Genomic DNA, 20,130 nt, shown 5'->3' with positions numbered 1-20,130 from the left:
GAAATCCCCTCCTATTAATATGTTCCCTTGCGTATCTGCTATCTTTTTTTTTTAATTTTTTATTTTTCACACCATAAATCACATTAGCCATGATATACACTATTTCTTTTTCACACATATACAGTGACTTTTTCTCCCCCCCCCTCCTCCCAAGCCACCCCCCCCCCACCCCCCCCTCATCCATTTTAGGTATACAATCTAGGTTGCATTAAGCCAGTCAGACAATGTTGTCATTCAACAAAACTACACCAGAAATTCTACTGAGTCCATTCTTTTCTTTCCTTCTCCTTCCATCAACTTAGGTAATGTTTGTCCCCGGTAGGTTTTCGCTATTGTATTTAATGTAAGGCTCCTATACTTGTTCGAATATTTCAATATTATTTCTTAACCTATATGTTATTTTTTCTAATGGAATACATTTATTCATTTAAATTTAGTAGTTTCTTCCTTTTAATTTGGTTATGTATTCCATTAATATTTAAAGTCATGTAGTTCAGCGTAGCCCTTTTATATTTTGTTTATCTTCTCTTTCCGTTTTTCCATCATTACCTTTCCTCCTTTTCCATTTCTGTTTTCTTATTTTCAACTCTTTATAAGACAACATTCCTACAACATCCAACATTTTCCTTATTCTCCTATTTCTATCTTATTTATCCCCAATCTCCCCTTCCCCTCCTGAGTTGTCCTTTAGCGTATCTGCTATCTTCAAAAAAAAATATCTTGTATAAACTTTTGATCTTCTTCGTTAGGTGAATATACATTGAGTAGATTCCAAAACTCCGAATATATCTGACATTTTATCATTACATATCTCCCTGCTGGATCTATTATTTCCTCTTCTATTTTAATTGGCACATTTTTACTAATTAATATAGCTACTCCTCTTGCTTTTGAATTATACGACGCTGCTGTTACGTGTCCTACCCAATCTCTCTTTAATTTCTTGTGCTCCATTTCAGTTAAATGTGTTTCTTGCACGAATGCTATATCTGGTAAGCTTTGTGTTTTATCAATCTGGTTGATTACTTCCAGGAGGGGAGGAATTAATAAATCTTTAAATGTTTTATAGAATTCTATTCGGAATCCATCCTCTCCTGGTATCTTATTATTCGGCAGTTTTTTTATTATCTCTTGTATTTCTTCTATTTCAAATGGTTCTGTTAATTTATTTTTTTCCTCTGTTTGTAATTTCAGTAGTTCAATTTTACTTAAAAATTTATCTATTTTGTCTTCTTTCCCTTCGTTTTCAGTTTGATATAATTGTTCGAAGAATTCTCTGAAGTTTTCATTAATCTCCGTTGGATTATATGTGATTTGCTTGTCTTTTTTCCTTAATGCCAATACCATTCTCTTAGTTTGTTCTGTCTTATGCTGCCACGCTAAAATTTTATGCGTTTTTTCTCCTAGTTCATAATATTTGTTTTGTCTTCATTATGTTCTTCTCCACCTTATATGTTTGTAGTGTTTCATATTTTATTTTTTTTATCTGCCAATTCTCTTTTAGTTGTGTCTTCCTTCATTGCTAATTCTTTTTCTATATTTGCTATTTCCCTTTCCAACTGCTCTGTTTCCTGATTGTAGTCCTTCTTCATCTTAGTTACATAACTTATTATTTGCCCTCTGATGAATGCTTTCATTGCGTCCCATAGTATAAACTTGTCTTTCACTGATTCCGTATTTCTTTCAAAGTACATTTTAATTTGTCGTTCAATGAATTCTCTAAAATCCTGCCTTTTAAGTAGCATGGAGTTTAATCTCCATCTATACATTCTTGGTGGGATGTCCTCTAACTCTATTGTAAATAACAGGGGTGAGTGGTCCGATAATGGTCTAGCTTTATATTCTGTTTTCCTAACTCTGTCTTGCATGCGAGCTAATAACAGGAATAGGTCTATTCTTGAGTATGTTTTATGTCTACCCGAATAATATGAATATTCCATCTCCTTTGGGTGTTCTTTCCTCCATATATCCAAAAGTTGCATTTCTTGCATCGATTTAATTATAAATTTAGTTACTTTGTTCTTTCTGTTAATTTTTTTCCCAGATTTATCCATGTTTGAATCCAAATTAAGGTTGAAATCTTCAAAAAAATATCTTGCATAAATTTTTGATCTTCTTCGTTAGGTGTATATATATTGAGTAAATTCCAAAACTCCAAATATATCTGACATTTTATCATTACATATCTCCCTGCTGGATCTATTATTTCCTCTTCTATTTTAATTGGTACATTTTTACTGATTAATATAGCTACTCCTCTAGCTTTTGAATTATATGACACTGCTGTTACATGTCCTACCCAATCTCTCTTTAATTTCTTGTGCTCCATTTCAGTTAAATGTGTTTCTTGCACGAATGCTATATCAATTTTTTCTTTTTTCAGTAAATTTAGCAGCTTCTTCCTTTTGATTTGGTTATGTATTCCGTTAATATTTAAAGTCATATAGTTCAATGTAGTCATTTCATACTTTGTTTATCTTTCCTTTCTGTTTCCTCATCATCACCTTTCCTTCTTATCCATTTCTGCTTACTTGTTTTGAACACTTTATAAGACAACATTTCTAAAACATCAAACATTTCCCTTATTCTCCTATCTAAAATTTCTTTAATCCCACTATCCCCTCCCCTTCCTGAGTTGCCCTTTATCCCTTGTCGGGCAACCACATCTCCCCTCTCCATTTGGATTTGCGAATTCACTCGCAAGCGTCAACTGATTTCGCAGTGACCGTAACTCCTCCCCACCCAGCCCCCCCAAGAAAAGATTTCAATTTTCATATATAACAAAGGTCACTCTCTTAATTCCCTCCTTACTTCCTCTCTTTCCTTTCTTTCCCTTATTAATTATCTATACTCTGTATATTTTCATTTGAATATGCATACATTCATGTACACACATATATACATACACACACACACATATATATACATATATATATATATATATATATATATTTATATATATAGTTCGTGGTCATTTTTGCTCTCGTTACATGTCTTCATCTCTCTGTCTGTCTTGTAGTTGTTCTGCAAATTTTCGTGCTTCCTCCGGATCCGAGAATAGTCTGTTTTGCTGCCCTGGAATAACTATTTTAAGTACCGCTGGGTACTTTAGCATAAATTTATATCCTTTTTTCCATAGGATCGCTTTTGCTGTATTAAACTCCTTTCTCTTCTTCAGGAGTTCAAAACTCATGTCTGGATAGAAATAAATTTTTTGACCTTTGTATTCCAGTGGCTTTTTGTCTTCTCTTATTTTCTTCATTGCTTTCTCCAATATATTTTCTCTCGTATATTTTAGGAATTTTACTAAAATGGATCTTGGTTTTTGTTGTGGCTGTGGTTTCGGGGCTAATGTTCTATGTGCCCTTTCTATTTCCATTTCTTCCTGTAATTCTGGTCTTCCTAGGACCCTGGGGATCCAATCTTTTATAAATTCTCTCATATTCTTGCCTTCTTCATCTTCCTTAATGCCCACTATCTTTATATTATTTCTTCTATTATAATTTTCCATTATATCTCTCTTCTGAGCTAACAGCTCTTGTGTCTCTTTAACTTTTTTATTAGATTCTTCTAATTTCTTTTTTAAGTCCTCTACTTCCATTTCTATGGCTGTTTCTCATTCTTCCACCTTGTCCACTCTTTTTCCTATATCTGACATGACCATCTCTATTCTATTCATTTTTTCTTCTGCACTTTTAATTTTTCTTTTTATTTCACTAAATTCTTGTAATTGCCATTCTTTTACTGATTCCATATATTCTTTAAAAAAAAAATATCCATTGTCTTGCCTTTCCCTTCTTCCATTTCTCTATGTTCTTCTTCTTCTTCTTCCTCTGGGTTGGTCATCTGTTGTTTCCTTGTTTTCTTTTTACTCGCTTCTTTCTTGTTCTCTTTATTTTCTATGTTCTCTTCCTGTTGTTGTGTTGCAGCTGTCATTCTCAGCTGTGGAGATCGACTCTTCAGCTGGTCCCCCCTCCCGTCAGTGTTTTTTTTTTCATGCGCATAGCGCATGCATGAGGAGTCACGCATGCGTGGTTGCGCACTTTTACTTGGCTCCGTGAGCCATTTTTGTATTCCTGCGCTCGGGACTTCCACTGACCTTAGGGAGTGGGCTTCTCTCTCCACGGCGGGCCTCCTCGGACAGGTAAGGCCTTCAGCTTCTTCTTCCGACGTTCTTTCTTCTTCTCTTCTTCCCGTTGCTTTCGACTTTTCTTTCTTCGCTGCCATTTTCTTCCCACCTTTACTTTCACTTTGTTTTAATTTTTATGTTTGTGCCTTTGTGTTTTGTGTGTTTTTTAAAAACTTTTCCGGAGAGGGCTTGAGTTCCCTGGCCGGCCACTACTCCATCACGTGACTCCCCAAAGTGTCCGTTTTTAAGGCACTTCTGGCACCTGGCTTTTCTTGCTGGGCTCTGGGACCTGCTGTGCTTGTCCCTCCCACAGAAATACATTTTGGTTTCGCAGGGGGCAGTGTAGCAGCAGCCGACAGGCCGTCAGTATCTCGGGGGGGTGGTAGGGTAGAAGGGCACTCTACTCACATCAGAATGTGGGGTCCAATCCCTAGAGAGCTCGTTTGATTTTAAGGCTGCATCCTCCATTGTGATTGCAATCCGGGCCACGTCCTCTAGTTTTTCTACCCCTTGTTCGAGCAAGCGCAGCCTCACTTCGTTCGATCGGAGCTCGGCCACATAAGCATCCCGGACGAGATCGTGTGTGATCTCAGTAGCAGTTTTGTCCACACAGTTACAGTCGTTACCCAACGCCTTGACTACTTGTAAATATGCCCTGCTGGACTCGCCGGGCTGTTGCTTCCTCGACGCAAGCACAAGCCGGGCATGAACTCTGTTCATTGGTTGATCGTACAGTTCTTTCAGTACCTTTATGGTCTCATCCTGGATGTTCTCGTAGACTCTCAAGGACACCATAGGCAGCAATGCTGTTAGACGCTGGTTATCCTCCTCCACCTCAATGAGCTTTAGGAAGTTTTCAAAGTTCATCAGCCAGAACATAAAGGCTTTGAAGGCTGTAGCTGACTGCAAATCGATGTCAAGTTTTTCTGGCCGAGTCAGACACTCCATCCCTTTTTAAAAAAAATTCTTTTTGCTAATAAAATTGTAGAACTCGTCGAAAGAACAAAAGACTTGTTGATCCAAACCAAGGCTTTTATTAGCAAAAGACAAGAGCTCTTCACAGGTGCCCGACCAGTCCGGAATGATACGAACTGGCTCGGGACACAACCCTTTAAGGCCCAGACAGTAGGTGTGGCTAAGCTCTCAGCCAATCGCTGTAAGCACAGTCATTACACTCTAGATACTGTAACTATATACATTGGTGATAGGTCTGTACTATCACACGGTCTACGGTGAAAAGTTCATCTATATCCAAAGTGAAAGTCTGGACTGCAGCAGGACCTTGTATGGACCTTCGTACGGGCGTTGTAAAGGTGTCGTATGTGGGCCACGCCAAACAAATATGAATTCTGCCAAATCCAACTCTTTGGGATGATGTGTCGGCCGAACGCCATGATGCAAGGGAATCGGGGGGGGGGGGGGCTAGCAAGGATAGTTTCTTACAGAGATCTGCTAAAAGGTTCGCATACTCAGATGTGACGTTGGGCTCCGGGCCAAAGAACTCACCGGACAGCGAGAGCGGTGCGCCATAGATCAGTTCCACAGAAAACGCTTGTAGGTCCTCCTTGGATGCTGTTTTGATGCCGACAAGGACCCAGGGCAGTTCTTCTGCCCAGCCTGGGCCGGTGAGGCAAGCCATGAGGGTGGATTTCATATGACGATTAAACCTCTCCACCAAACCATTTCCTTGCAGGTGGTAGGCTGTGGTGTGGTGGAGTTTAACCCCCAGGAGGTTTGCCAGCTGAGCCCAGAGCACAGAGGTGAACTGGGCACCTCTGTCACTGGTGATGTGCACCGGGACTCTGAACCTAGCGATCCAATGGTTGACTAGGTTCCTGGCGCATGTCGCTGTGGTAGCCTCTTTGATGGGACGGCCTCTGGCCATCTTGTGGTCCGATCAATCATTGTGAGAAGGTAGCGCGCTTCTCTGGACACCGGCAGGGGGCCTATGATGTCAACATAAATGTGCTGAAATCTCCGCACCGCCAGGTCAAATTGCTGGATTGGGGCCTGGCACCTTGTGCAGTTCCTTGCCATCTCAGCCACCTCCTTTTTGAGCCTGGGCCACACAAACCACTCTGCCACCATTCGGACCGAAGTCTTCACCGAGGGGTGGGCTAGGTCATGAACTAAGCTGAAAACCTTCGACCTCCACTGCAGTGGGACTACCGGACACAATGAGCCAGTGGAGACGTTGCAGAGCAGCGTATCCATGCTGTTGGGCAACTGAATGTCCTAGAGCTTGAGGCCAGAGATGGCGGTCTGGAGAGCCTGCGTCTCTGTGACCAGCTTCTGGGCCTGTGCTAACTGTGTGTAGTCAAGGCCATGGGCGAGAGCGTTGATCGCCGGATGAGAGAGTGCATCCACCACGACATTGTCTTTGCCTGGCATGTGCCTGATGTCGGTGGTGAACTCCAACACATAGGAGATGTGGCGTTGCTGATGAGCCGACCACAGATCTTTGGCCATCACGAGTGCCTGTGTGAGGGGTTGTGGTCTGTGAACACCATGAAAGGCCTGCCCTCCAGAAAGTATAGAAAGTGCCAGATGGCCAGGTACAGCACCAAATGCTCCCGGTCGAAAGCGCTGTACTTGAGCTCTGGCGGCCACAGCTGTTTGCTAAAGAAGGCCAGCGGGCGCCACTGTCCGTTGAGCCACTCCTCGAGTACACCCGCTACTGCCATAACTGAGGCGTCCACCGAGAGCACCGTGTATGCCTCAGGGCATGGGTGCACCAATAGAGTTGCGTTGGCGAGGGCCTCCTTCATTGCGGCAAAAGTGGTCTCTGCCTCCTCCAACCAGGTCAGGACTTTCTCCTTTTGTGGCAATCAACGTGAACAGCAGTCGCATGGTGCGGACATTGCGGGGATGAACCGATGATAAAAATTCACCATCCCCACGAACTCCTGTAGGTCCTTGAGGGTGGTTGGCTTGGGGAACCGCTGGACAGCCGCAACCTTCTCTGGTGCCGAGGCAGCACCTGCTGCCAAGATGGTGTGTGCCAGGAACTGCAGTGTCTGCTTGCTGAACTGGCACTTGGCCACGCTGACCGTGAGGCCAAATTCCGCCAGTCGGGCAAACGGTAAGGAGGTGGGTCTTGTGCTCTTCACAGTTGCAGCTGGTGATAAGGATATCATCCAGGTTGATAAACACAAAAGTCCAAGTTCCTACCCTCTGTGTCCATGAGGCACTGAAAAGTCTGGGCAGTGTTCTTGAGGCCAAAAGGTATACACAGTTTTCAAAGAGGCCAAAGGGGGTGATGATCGCCATCTTGCCGATGTCCTTGGAGTGGACCGGTATCTGATGATACCCCCGCACCAGATCGACCTTGGAGAAGACTTGCGTGCCATAGAGATTGGCCGAGAAGTCTTGAATGTGTGAAACCGGGTACCTGTCCGGTGTGGTCGCATCGTTCAAATGCCAGTAATCATCATAGTGTCTCCAGCCTCCAGAGGATTTGGGGACCATGTGGAGAGGGGATGCCCAGGTACTGTCTGAGCGACGGACAATCCTCAACTCCTGCAGCTGGGAAAACTCCTGCTGCAGCTTCTCGGGTGGAAATTGTCTGGGCTTGGCATGCAGCGGGGTGCCCTGCATGGAGATACAGTGGTATACCCCATGCTGGGGTAAAGTGGCGCTGAATCGTGGTTGAAGGATGGCGGGGAACTCCTGGAGTATGTTCAAATACTCATCCCTGCAAGTGGTGATGGCGGCGATCTCGGGCCTGCAGGCTTTCGTGGTGTCCAGGCGCACTGAATGGAAGGTGCGAGCGTTGACCAGCCTATTGCCCTTCATGTCGACCAACAGTCCGTGTGCCCTCAGGAAGTCGGCCCCTAACAATGCAGTACCCACTGAGGCTAATACAAACTTCCAGCGGAATTTCTCTTTCCTGATCTGGATCTGCGCCCTGCGGGTACCGAAGGTCTTGATGGTGGAACCGTTGGCTGCCCGCAGGGTGGGACCACGAGATCGGGTGCATGTCTCAAGGGCGGTGGGGGGGAAGGACGCTCAGCTCCGCTCCTGTGTCCACCAGGAAACGTTGGCCAGTGAACTTGTCGGTAACGTGAAGAAGGCTGTCCACATGGCCAGTCGTCGCAGCCAGGTTGTTTCCCCTGGTAGTCACATGGTTGTTGGCACTTATGAGCTTGCGCTCCCCAGCGCTGATGGTAAAAGCACCAGGTGGAATGGTGCACCTCCGGCTTTGCTTGGGGGAATGTTGCGGCCGGCTGGTTCTTGGTCGTTCAACCTGACTGAGGGCTGCTTCATTCTCCCTCTTGGTGCACCAGAGGGTGTCCGCTTGGGCTCCGATTCGGCATTGATCCATGAAGTCCTCATCTCCCAGGAGTAGTTGGATGTCCCTGGGCATCTGCTCGAGAAAGATTTAACGGAATAGGAAACAAGGTTTGTGATCCTTCACCAGTGCCAGCATCTTGTCTATTTGGGCCGAGGGTGTGTGGTCCCCAAGCCCGTCGAGATGCAGGAACCTGGAGGCACGCTGCTGAGGGGAGAGCCCAAAAGTGCAAAGGAGCAGGTTCTCGAGGGCAGGATATTTACCCTCGGCCGGTGGGTTATGTATTAGATCATCCATCCTGGCTGCTGTTTCTTTGTCCAGCACGCTCACAACATGGTAGAACATTGTGGCATCTGCTGAAATGTTCTTCAGTTGAAACTGCGCCTCTGCCTACCCAAACCACGTACATAGGCGTTGAGTCCAGAAGGGGGGCAGTTCGATGGCAACGGCGTTGATCTCTGCTAGATCCATGTTATTGAGACCAGAGAGGTGTCTGAGCTCAACGGGGTCACCTATGTAGTGCTGGACACAGCCAAGAAAGACTCAGCCACCACACTGAAAGTCGTTAATGACTGTTTTTATTCAAATTCAGCGCGCGCCCCTTTAAAGGCAGCATGAGCTCAGTTATCTCGTACATTGTGACATCATAATCGCAGGCCCAGGGACACGCTGGGCAGGAGACTTGAGGCAGGGAGAAACCCTGACAGCGCCATCTTCCCATGGGTGCCCCGCCACGAGGTGCCGGTTCGCCATGAGAGAGTGCGCCACCACAACCCCATAGATAGTAGTAGTAGTAGTTGTAATGGATCTGGGTTAATATTAATCCTTAGTTTAATGTTAAAACTATATTTCATCTACATATGGTTTAATACGTTAGTTTTGGGTGGACAGGGCTCATTTACATTCTACAGACACATGGTTCTGTGCAGCTGTCAGCTGGCTTCAGCTCAAAGATGACACATTAGCATTTTAAACACACATTGAAGTTGAAGATAAGAGATGAAAGGATTTATGATGGTTCTTGAGATATAGACATTTTGTGTCCATGTGGACAGACATCACGGAAGCATAAGTGGACAGATGCTTCTAGCACGTCCGTGTGAAAAGACATTTATGAACCTCAAAGACTGAAATTATACCATATGACATGAGATTTGCAGAAATATTGAAATCCGAGTCAAAGAAATTAGCTGAAGAAAACCTGCCATTCTGTTGAGACTCAGAACTGACCTACAGCAATATGTCTTGCAGAGGGAAGCTGCCTCTGTAACTCCTGAAATAGGGGAACACAGGATAAGTGGCTTTGAAATAAGTAAGCCCACTTCTACGTTTCTCTTTAAGATAAAGAGGGCAGTTTCAAAGTTTGGAACACATATTCCAAAACTCTTCATTTAAGAGAAGTAAACAGACTCCAGAACTCTTAGGCAAGAGGGAGTTTGTGAAATTACTCATATGAAGGAAAATCTCTCTGAAGGATAACTCATTGAAAGAATTGTGAGCTTAAAGTGTCCTTAAGATATGATGTTTAAAAGCATTTTGTAGTGTGCGCATTATCTCAAAGTGTGGAAAGAATGGCAAACACTCGAAGTCAAAGACTGATTTTTTGCACTGGCAGCTCTGCTAATATTCTCTTCCTGCTGCTGATGACAGGGGTGGTGTCACAGCAGCCTCGGTCTCAGATTGGTCAGCGTTCCCACTGTTGCTCATTGCTTCCCGCCATGCGGGTTGTCACCTGGGATGAAGGTCGTTAGCCCCCGTGGGATCTGCGCAGTCACCGTGTTTGTCAGCCATCTTGTGTACAGGTCATGTCCTGGTTAGCGGGCCATTACACAACTGCCCCGCCTACTTCTGCATTGCGGGGGCTGAGGGGAGACCAGTTGGCTAATGTCCAGATGTGCTGGTTGGAGGTGGTCAATAATGAAAGTCTCTTCTTTACTGCCAATATCCAGCACACATGTCGACCTGCTGCGCCTGACTACTTTGAACAGCCCCTCAAATGGCCATTGCAGAGGTGTCTGGTGTGTCCCCGAACTGAAAATTTAAGACATTCAAGCAAGACCAAAATAATGCTGAAGTTTTAAAAGTTGACTTTCAGAGTTTGGGACTAACACAAACAAACACACTATTATGAGCCCATAGGACCCCAAAACCCAGCAGCAATAGAAATTCACCAAGACAAATGGTTACTGAAACAAAAGTTGTTTTTAATTTTCTTTAAACATAAAAACAGGACTTATTACTGTTAACTTAACCCCCTTCTAATTTTAAGCTCACGTGTATGTAATGTGTATATATTCAGGAAACTAATTGCTTTAATAGTCCAATCATTCACTTCTGCAAGTTCACTGGTATCAGGCAATTCTTATATACTGTGCACAGAATTTAATATTTATGAATTTTCACCAGGCTCTAGTGCTTAAAGGTAAATAGTTATTGCTCAGGAAGGTTCTTGTTGGTTTCAGAGAGATATTTTTTGCTCGTTGGACACACACAAACTGATTTCCTCTGATGAGTAACTTCAAGCTTAACTCAGAACTCACAACCTGTCTTCAAAGTGGAGTTTTCAACAACCTGCCAGTTTGCTGTGATGCAGCCTCAAAAACTACTGCAGAACTCATCTCTCTCTCTCTAAGAAAAATCTTGTTTGATCTTTCCTCTCTCTCTGCTTGTAAAAACCAAACCTTCTTGCAGGGCTCCAAACCTAATCCTTGAAAGATCTTATCAGCCTTGGCCTGTACATTGTTCCATCTTACATTTTAAATGAGACATGTTTTGTTACTCTGTGAAGTGACCTACACTGAAACCCCATAATCTATCTTTTTAAAAGACATATAAAATATAACAACACACAATTGATATTTGTGCTTAGCAAGGTTAAATTTAAAGTTTAAGTTAGATAAGAAATTATTTTGAATTTACCATTGCTGTTCCTTTGTTAACGTTTCTTTAGTCCCTAACAAAATTGAGAGGGTTGTTAATTCGTGAAAAAAATTGAGGGCTTATCCCAGATAAAAACCAAAGATTTGAGCTTACTGAGAGCTTATTTGATTGATTAGGTTAAAAGTCTTTTTGAAAGCCAATTAAAAGGCTTGTTTGTGTGGAAACAAAACAGCAATGGGTTTTTATAAATGTTTGGCATCACCAAACTGTGTAGATTTAAAAGTGCAGCTGATTATGTTGTAAGTCCCAAAACTAAGTGTGGGCCAAGTTAAACTTTCCAAATGGATATTAAGTAGTTTTGGAATCCCCAAACTTTGCAGATCTGAATAGGGGAAAAAAGAAGTTATTGCTTATTGCTACAGTTGGAACTTATAGAGGTAAAATGGTCGATTAAAAAAAAGTGATTCAGAAAATTATAGCTGAACACTATGTAAAAGAAGATTTTTTGGGCAGGAGAAGTTAAAATAATTACGAGAATAAATCTCTTGTGCAGCAGTTAAAGCCGAGAGAGATGGAGTTTTTTAAAAAATTAGAATTGCATGAGAGAGGCAGTTTGAGGTAGAGAAAGAGAAAAACTAATAGACAACATGAGCTAGTTATAAAAAATTAAATGTGAGAGGAAAAAAGTTTGGTGACTGAACCAGTTTGAAACCCTGGCAAATTTCTACAGAGGTGTGGTGGCAAGTATGCTGACCATCTGCATCATGGTCTGGTCTAGGGACACCAATAGCCTGAATGTGTCATCACAGACAAAACCCTCCCCACCACTGAGAACATGGAACACTGCCATCAGAGAGTTGCAGCAATCATCAAGAATGCACACTACCCAGCACATACTCTGTTCTCACTGCTGCCATCAGGAAGAAGGTAGAGGTGCCACAAGACTCGCACTACTAGTTACAGGAACAGCTGCTACCCCTCCATCATCAGACTCTTCAGTAACAAACTCAATCATTTAATTTTTTTTCCTCTCTCTGGCAGTTTATTTTTCTTTATTTGTTTTCATGTGTACGTTGTGTAGTTTTTATTTTACATGACAAATAAGTGGTAATTCTCAAGATGGTATGTGATGCCGTGTATGTACAGTACTCTAACAATAAATCTGATCTGAATTTGAAGATTCATGAAGTCATGTAACAGCTTTGGCTGGACCACATTTGGAACAATGTGCGATGGAGGCTGGTACAATGGAGATATTTAAAAGACTCTTAGTCAAGAAAAATATGGGTGTACACTAGGAAAAGTTTAGATTATTGAGTAGGTTTATATAGGTCAGAACAACACTTTGGGCTGAAGGCCCTGTGCTGTAATGTTCTGTTAGAGGTAAACAGGAAAATCTGCAGATGCTGGGATCTGGTGCAGTGCACAAAAGTACTATACAAGATTGTAGTCAGTACAATCCTTTTTTTTACATTTCATCAGTCATGGATCTCTGTTTTCTTCGGTGTGCCTATGTCCTGAAATTTGTCAGTTTTATTTTTTGTTTAACACAATTCCAAGCTTTTAGTTGTTGAATATAGATTATGTCTGCCATCCTTGTCTTCATGGTGGAGATTACAGGTTTGGAAGATTCTGTGCCAAAGGCTTATCAAATAACTGCCATGTGTTTTGCAGATTTCACACATCATGTTCATTGTACCTGAACTGGAGGGAATGAATATTTTCAGTGGATGATTGAATGTTAATCAAACATTTGCTGTGAACCAGGGATTGCTGATTGTGGGTGAGTTTGCATCAGTGGTGACACCACCCTGATGTAAATGATGAAGAATTGAGATAATCATACCATTAATTATCATGGCGAGTTAGTTAAACTTACTCTTGTGCAGAATGTCATGCCCTGGTACCTCTGATGGAAGAAAATTATTTGACACTTAGCACAGAAGCAGGTCCTTTGGCTCAGTGAGTCTACACCAACCTCCCACATTAAATATAGACTAAGCTAATTTAATTTTCTCAGCATTATCATCAACACACTCCCACCCAACCCCACTCACAATTCTACCACTTGTTTCAGGAACTTCTTAATTTGCTGACAAGTTAGGAATGCAATCGAACGTCGTTCGATCAACGTGCTCAGCTCTCTGATCCTGTAATGGAAGACACTTCATTGGTGAATGAGTAGGAGATAATAGGACTCAGGATGACTCTCAGCACTTCTGCTTTGCTGTCCTGGAGCAGAAATGATTTCATAGCCTACTACTATCTTCCTCTGTCCCAAGTATGACCACCCAGTGGAGCATTTGCAGGGTTATATCAGGGTTCTTTCATGTTTTACTCAGTCAACTGCTACTGCGATGTCAGGTCAGTCACTCAGCTCATCTGTGGAATTTAGCTGTTCGGGCCATGCTGCATCTGGGGAGTAAGTCTTCAGTTCTGAAGCTGGAACGTCCTTCACCTTATCCAGTGCTCCCACATGGAGTGAATCAAAAAGCCTGAAAATTGACCTATGATTGTGGGCATCTCAGGAGGAAGCTAGGATTGATCATCCAATCACTACTATTGGCTAAACATGGATTACAAATGGTTCACCAATATCTTTAGCACTCACATGCTAGGCCCCATCATAAAAGATAGGGACCTAAAAACTGTTTTCTCCCTGGAGGGCATAGATTAAAGGTGAGAGGGGAAAGATTTAAAAGGGACCTGAGGGGCACCTTCTTCAGGGGCCAGTGGGTATGTGGAACAAGCTGCTAGAATAAGTGGTAGAGGGAGTATAGTTGCAACATTTAAGATGTACTGTATTTCTATGACAGGTATGTGAATTGGAAAGATTAAAAAGGATATGGCCAAATGCAAGCAAGTGACTCAGGCCAACAACTGAGTCAGCATAGACAAGTTGAGCTGAACGGTTTGTTTCTGTGCTATAAAACTTTGACTTCCCATTACCTATTAGATTGTCCAAAACTGTTAGACAACACAGCTTTGATCTGATATACTGGTTGTGGGATGAATCACCTCAGTCAATGCATTAACTTTTAACTGCTCAGCTTGCACATAATTCTGTACTGCAGCATCTCATTTTTAGGAAGAGCTAGGGCTGCTCCCTCCTGAATCTGACTTCTCAATATTGACAGAGCCATGAGTTTACAAGTCATGCTGGTGTACATTTCAATAGAAATGCCATAACTCAAGGCACACTTCCATAACTGTACATTAAAACCCACATTAGCATATTCCCACAAATAACAGGAAAAATTTTCCTTACTTCCTCTTCATGTTGTAGTAAATAATCATTCAAGCTTTGGTTTGATATGAAGTTGTCCCATTTGTGGTTATTTAGAGTGTTTACATAGTTGTCAAAGAGTTGACACAGTGCCAGACAGGAGATTGGTCGACAAGATTGGAATGCCTGGAATGGGGTGCAACTTCTGAAATCCATTGAAAATTGGATGAATCAGAGGAAATAAAAAGGAAATTGTACACAAACAAGTATGAAGGGAACAAGTGCAGATCCTGAGGGATCTGTGCCAAGGTCAGTGCAGTTTGCAGTAAACACAATTATTTAGAAAGCATGACAAAAAGCATTTTTTAACTTTCAGAATTGGTAAAGTGTGAACAAGTGACAGTTTTAACAAACTAAAAATATCTGCAGGAAAAGGATGAAGCTGAAGGAGATTTTCTTCATAATCCGTGCTGCAAAAAGCTGCACATTTAATTCTCACCCCTTTTAGAAGTGAACTCCTTCCATTTCCTTTTTCACAATTCAGAAAGGAATGGGTTCACATCCCAACTTGAGAATGCACAAACTCCTCGTCCAGTGTAACGAGAGTGTGGCAACCCTGGAACGCATCTTTCATTTGGGACGTTAAATTGTGTTCCTATCAAATCTCGAGGACTTTAAATATCTCAAGATGTTGTTATCAAGAGCAGAGGAGTGATCCTTGGCATCCATCAATTACTTGAAGGAATTATCTGGTCATCATTACACAATTTGTGATCTTTCAAGATACAAATGGGCTGATGTGGTCTTTCCATCACCTATGACAATGATTCAAAAGGATCCCTTAGTTGTCAACTGCTTTAAGAGTAAAATAGAAAATGCTGTTCTATGATTTCAAGATTTAAGAGAAAATTGGATAGTTACATATTTCTCTCTCATATTTAATAAACAAATTAAAACTTTGGGTAGAGAGGGAAAACACAGATATGAAATAGCAGACATGTCAAAAAAAAAATCAAATTTGTCATCAATCATTCACCTCAAGTTTTCATTCTGTTTCTCCAGCAATGTTGCTTGACCAGGATATAAAACATAAAAGCACAGAAACAGGCCTTTCGACCCATATAGTCCTTGTTGAGCTATTCTGCCTCGTCCCATCAACTTGAGAAAATCCTATCACAACAGCATGGTTTGTGTAGTGGTTTCACGACACCATTACAGCACCAGCAACCCAGGTTTGTATCACTGCTGTCTGTAAGGAGTTTGTATGTTTTCTCCATGTCTGCGTGAGTTTTTCCCAGGTCCTCCCACCTTCCAAAATGTTGGTTAATTTGGGTGTAATTAGGCAGCATGGTTTAAACGGCTGGAATCAGCTTCTACTGTGCTGTAAATAAAACTTAATCAGGGTTCAATAGCCAGCTAAGTTAAGGGACCACATTGGAACCAAGGCCAGTTGAAAGTAATGGCATTAAATTTAAAGAGATACCGGTTTAACTTTCAGAAATCTTCATCCTGTATTATCTTTAAACAGGTGCTCTCACATGATAAGGTAACTGCACAGATGTAGTATCTGAGTTAATGTTGTAGTTAATCAAAATACAAATTCAATTCTTGATTGTCACTCTGAACATCTGCATTCCAGAGTGTCATCAAATAATTTAATTTCTCTGCCAAATTCTTTAAAACAATGAGATCCAATGAGTGTCCTCAGAATAATGGGGGAAAAAAGCAGCCAAAGTGCTTAGAATAAGTTACAAGATTTCAATTTGTCTGGAGTGACAGAAAATTGACACACAAGGACTCCTGGACATACAATGAAAAAATATATTTTCTCTTTGCTGAACATGCAATTCCAGAGTTTATTCACATCCCAGGGCATGGAATGTGCTATGAAGTGATCCTGGATACAGAATCAAACCAAGGAATTATCATGTCCTCAGGTGATGTGGTGCGTTTGGTCGATGTTTCCACCCACAGTTCCTCCATCTTCAGTTTTCACATTAACTCCATGTTTAAGCAAATCACCATTGCCAATCTCTCCAGTGGACAAGCATTGGAAAGACCTGTCAGTCAAAGCCAGCGATATTAATACTGAAAGCTTCGTTTGGTTTGAATGTCATCGAGAATCTGCTGAAGCTCTTCGTCCTCAAACCGACCTTCCAAACTGGAATTCAAGGAATGGAGAGAGCGGGGAGGGGCGGAGGTGGATGGGGGTGGGAAAAAAAACTGGTGTAAATATATTACTACTTTTCTATAGCCAAGTCAAACAAGACCAATCCATTTAATACTAAGAAAGCCCCACACCCTGAGTTATCACATCCAACAAATGTCATGAATCAGTGTAGATGTCCAGTGTAGATCCAAGACACTGCAAATGTTAGAAATTTAAATAGAAAAGAGTGCCATGGTTGGCTTAGTGGCTTGCACAATGCCTTTAGTGAGCCAGTGATCAGGTTCAGTCTGGGATTCAAGTCCTGTGCTATCTGTAATGTGTTTGTACATTCTCCCTGTGTCTGTGTGGGTTTTCCCCAGTTTCCTCCCACCGTTCTAAATGTTCTGGGGGTGCAGGCTAATGGGGTGTAAATTGGGCAGCATGGACTCGTGGGGCAAAATGGCCCGCTACCGTGCTGTGTCTAAATTTTAAAAATTTAATTTACTTTCCATTGATTTTGCCTGACCTGCTGAGTATTTTGGGCTTTTTTTTTTATAGTTCACATCTTCAACATCTCTGCAAAAGTTAATGAAACATGAAGGGTCAAAAATGATATATGCTTTAAAATGCAAGATTGGGATAATTAATCATGACCATGGTGAGTTCAGTTCCCTTAAGGGGGACTGGTCACAGTAGAACATCCAGTAATCACAACAAGGGAACAGAAAGGATTAGGGGTATGAACAATCTGAAATATTTTCCACAATTCACTGCAACTTGATTAAATAGGCCTCTTAAGAATTATTGAGGACCCCAATTATCCATCACTCATAAGGAAGGAGGTACAGGAACATCAAAATCAGGACTGCCAAACTTGGAAATAATTTCTTTCCCCAGACTGTGATATTGATGAACAGTATCTTCTATAAATGAAACAAGTAAATTATTCCAAAATATTTATTATCTTTATGTATATACTGTATGCGATTTGTATATGTGTGCACCGTTGTCCAGAGAAACGCTGTTTCATCTGGTTGTATATGTACAGTCAGATGATTATGAACTTGAACTATTACTTTGCTTTACAATTCTTAATGTAAATACAAAAATGTAATCCACGTATAAATATATATACATATATTTTATACAAACAAAAATGCTTGGAGGTGCTTGCAAAGATTAAAACCTTGTGTTTTTGATTCTTTTGTTAATTTTGTGCCTATCCCTTTAAGAAAAATTATAGTTTGTAGTGTTGTCATAGTTACGATGTCATAATGACTATGACATCATATGTTGTAAGAGAATTATGGAGGAGACACAAGCTCAAGATACATTTCTTTGAATTCGTCTTATTTCATCTTATTTTGTTTACTTTTTTAATATCTGTTTAAAGTTGAATATTGTTATCATTATACAGTATGCTTTGTTTACTCATCTTTATGAAAATCTCAATGTGAAGTTATGCAAAATGTTTATTTCTTTTATCAAGAATTTAAAGCTACCTACAGCTGCAACTATGAAGTTTGATTTATTGGATTAATAAGATGGTAATTTGGAATATTGATGCTCACGATTCCAAGAAGATAGCGTGTTTTGAAATTGGGAAATATTAGAACTTGGAAAGTGTCATCTATATTCTTATTCAAAGGAAATATGATTGTGAACTTTGTTTGGAAAAAGGTATAAAATTTGTCTGAAAGAACTCAATTTGTTAAAAAGCATTTAAACTTAAAAAAGTCTAGTTTTCTGTGAGAATCTGTTAGAATATTACAGAAGTCTCTATGAGAACATGTCTGTCTGACTGCAGACACCTGTAACCTTGGAGAAATATGTTAAAGAGCTACCAGCCAGAATCTGGCAGTAAGCCCAGAAAATATTTTGAAAAATTGTAAACAACTGCAGAATTGAGGCAAGCCAGCCAGAGAAATCCTCTTAAAGGGACCACGCACAAATACAAATTTGTTTACAGTTCTGAGGAACCAGGTTAAGCCAGAAAACAGGCTGCAGTGTGAAGAATCCAAGATGGAGAAGAAGTTGAGCTAAATACCTCAAGCAAACAGCCCCTCTCAAAGAGTCAATTGGTTGTGAGTTGAGCCAGCAAGGCAAATCGACAACGCTTGGCAGGAGATTTGGCCAACCACCATTGAAGAAGCGGCTTTAACTACCAAGTAAGAAGACGACTCCAATAAGGCACTGCATGCCTCATTAGCTGACTTAAAGGTTAGTGGAACTGAAACAGATGAATGTATGTTGCAAAGCCCCAGTGGTGCTGCATTGAGCAAATTGCTGAAGATAGAGACTCAATCAGTGGTGCCTGAAAGTTCAGATCTGAATCCTTGGTTATGAACATAGGAAGAGCTTCAAAGTCATCTAGACCAAGTACAGCTTTGCGTGCTTCAAGCATATCAGGTATGCATACTAAGGCGCAAGCAGACTTGGCTTCTATCTATACACAACGTGAGTGGTTGGAGAAAAGACATGCTCAAGAAGATATGGGAGCTATAATGAACAATCAGCAATTATGGCAAGAAATTGAAATGAAGATTCAGCAAGAATAAAAAGGATAATTGAAGAGAGAAAAGAAAAAAACTAGACCTCAAGGAACAATATGCTATGAAGATGGCCAAAGAAAAAGCATTAGCTCAGGGTTCTGCAAGATCTATCACTCAAAGTGAGCACCCGAAGGGCTAGCACCTAACATTCCAGCAGATCAATGGGTACTGCAGCCATAAGAAACGAGTATACTAAAGCAAGGAGCCATGGGTGGCACTGCTTGTGCTCATGTCAATGACCAACCCTGTGGAAAGGGCTAGCGGCATTCAATCTCTTCCAAGTGCACAATTTATGAATCTTCCCGAGAGGTGAGTATTTCAAAAAGACACAAGCATGCAAGTGGATCATACTCAACAACTTCATGTTGAAGAACCAGCAACAAACCAAGGATCTCCACTAATGCCATCGCTTATATACTAAGGATCCCCATCAATGGCATCAGTTACAACTCAAAGTCCTACACCTATGGCACCAGTTCAAGTTCCTTATGATCCATTCACAAGACAACCAGTTACAAGCCATGGAAAACAAGACAATATATAATTCATAACAAAACAATGAAATTCCTATGTTAGCACAGCAACAAGGTTCCTATGGTTTACCCAAGAAGGAAATTCCAGTTTTTAATGGAGATCCATAACAATCTGACATTCATGAAATCCTTTGAACATCACATTGAAAGTAATACTAAAAACACTAGATCGTCTGAATTACCTGGAATAGTATACTGGTGGACAGGTGAAGGTGAAGGAAAAGTTGCTAATACATGGATCCAGACCGACAAAATGACAAAAGAATTATTGTATCATCATTATGGGGATGTACATAAAATCGCAAGGGCAACATCGACAAGATTCTTTCTTGGTCAGTAATAAAATCAGAGGAACAAAGGCTTTACAAGC

The 20,130-nt window shown here is 41.4% G+C and overlaps 1 protein-coding gene and 1 long non-coding RNA gene across 2 annotated transcripts in view; one reads left to right on the top strand and one right to left on the bottom strand.

Moving 5' to 3' along the window:
- LOC138742256 (uncharacterized) overlaps positions 1-20,130 on the top strand; it is a 44,737-nt gene that overhangs the window by 15,025 nt on the left and 9,582 nt on the right. Inside the window, exon 2 of the long non-coding RNA XR_011344019.1 lies at positions 15,589-15,758. This is a non-coding gene — a long non-coding RNA (uncharacterized lncRNA). The remainder of the gene's footprint in view (positions 1-15,588; positions 15,759-20,130) is intronic.
- polr2d (RNA polymerase II subunit D) overlaps positions 10,604-20,130 on the bottom strand; it is a 53,550-nt gene continuing 44,023 nt past the window's right edge. The window contains exon 5 of the mRNA XM_069896388.1: positions 10,604-16,687. Coding sequence (XP_069752489.1) covers positions 16,609-16,687 — 79 coding nt within the window. The 3' untranslated portion in view covers positions 10,604-16,608. The remainder of the gene's footprint in view (positions 16,688-20,130) is intronic.

This window comes from Narcine bancroftii, chromosome 9 (assembly GCF_036971445.1).
Source record: "Narcine bancroftii isolate sNarBan1 chromosome 9, sNarBan1.hap1, whole genome shotgun sequence".
Taxonomy (NCBI): domain Eukaryota; kingdom Metazoa; phylum Chordata; class Chondrichthyes; order Torpediniformes; family Narcinidae; genus Narcine; species Narcine bancroftii.
This window is presented reverse-complemented; position numbering and strand designations above follow the sequence as displayed.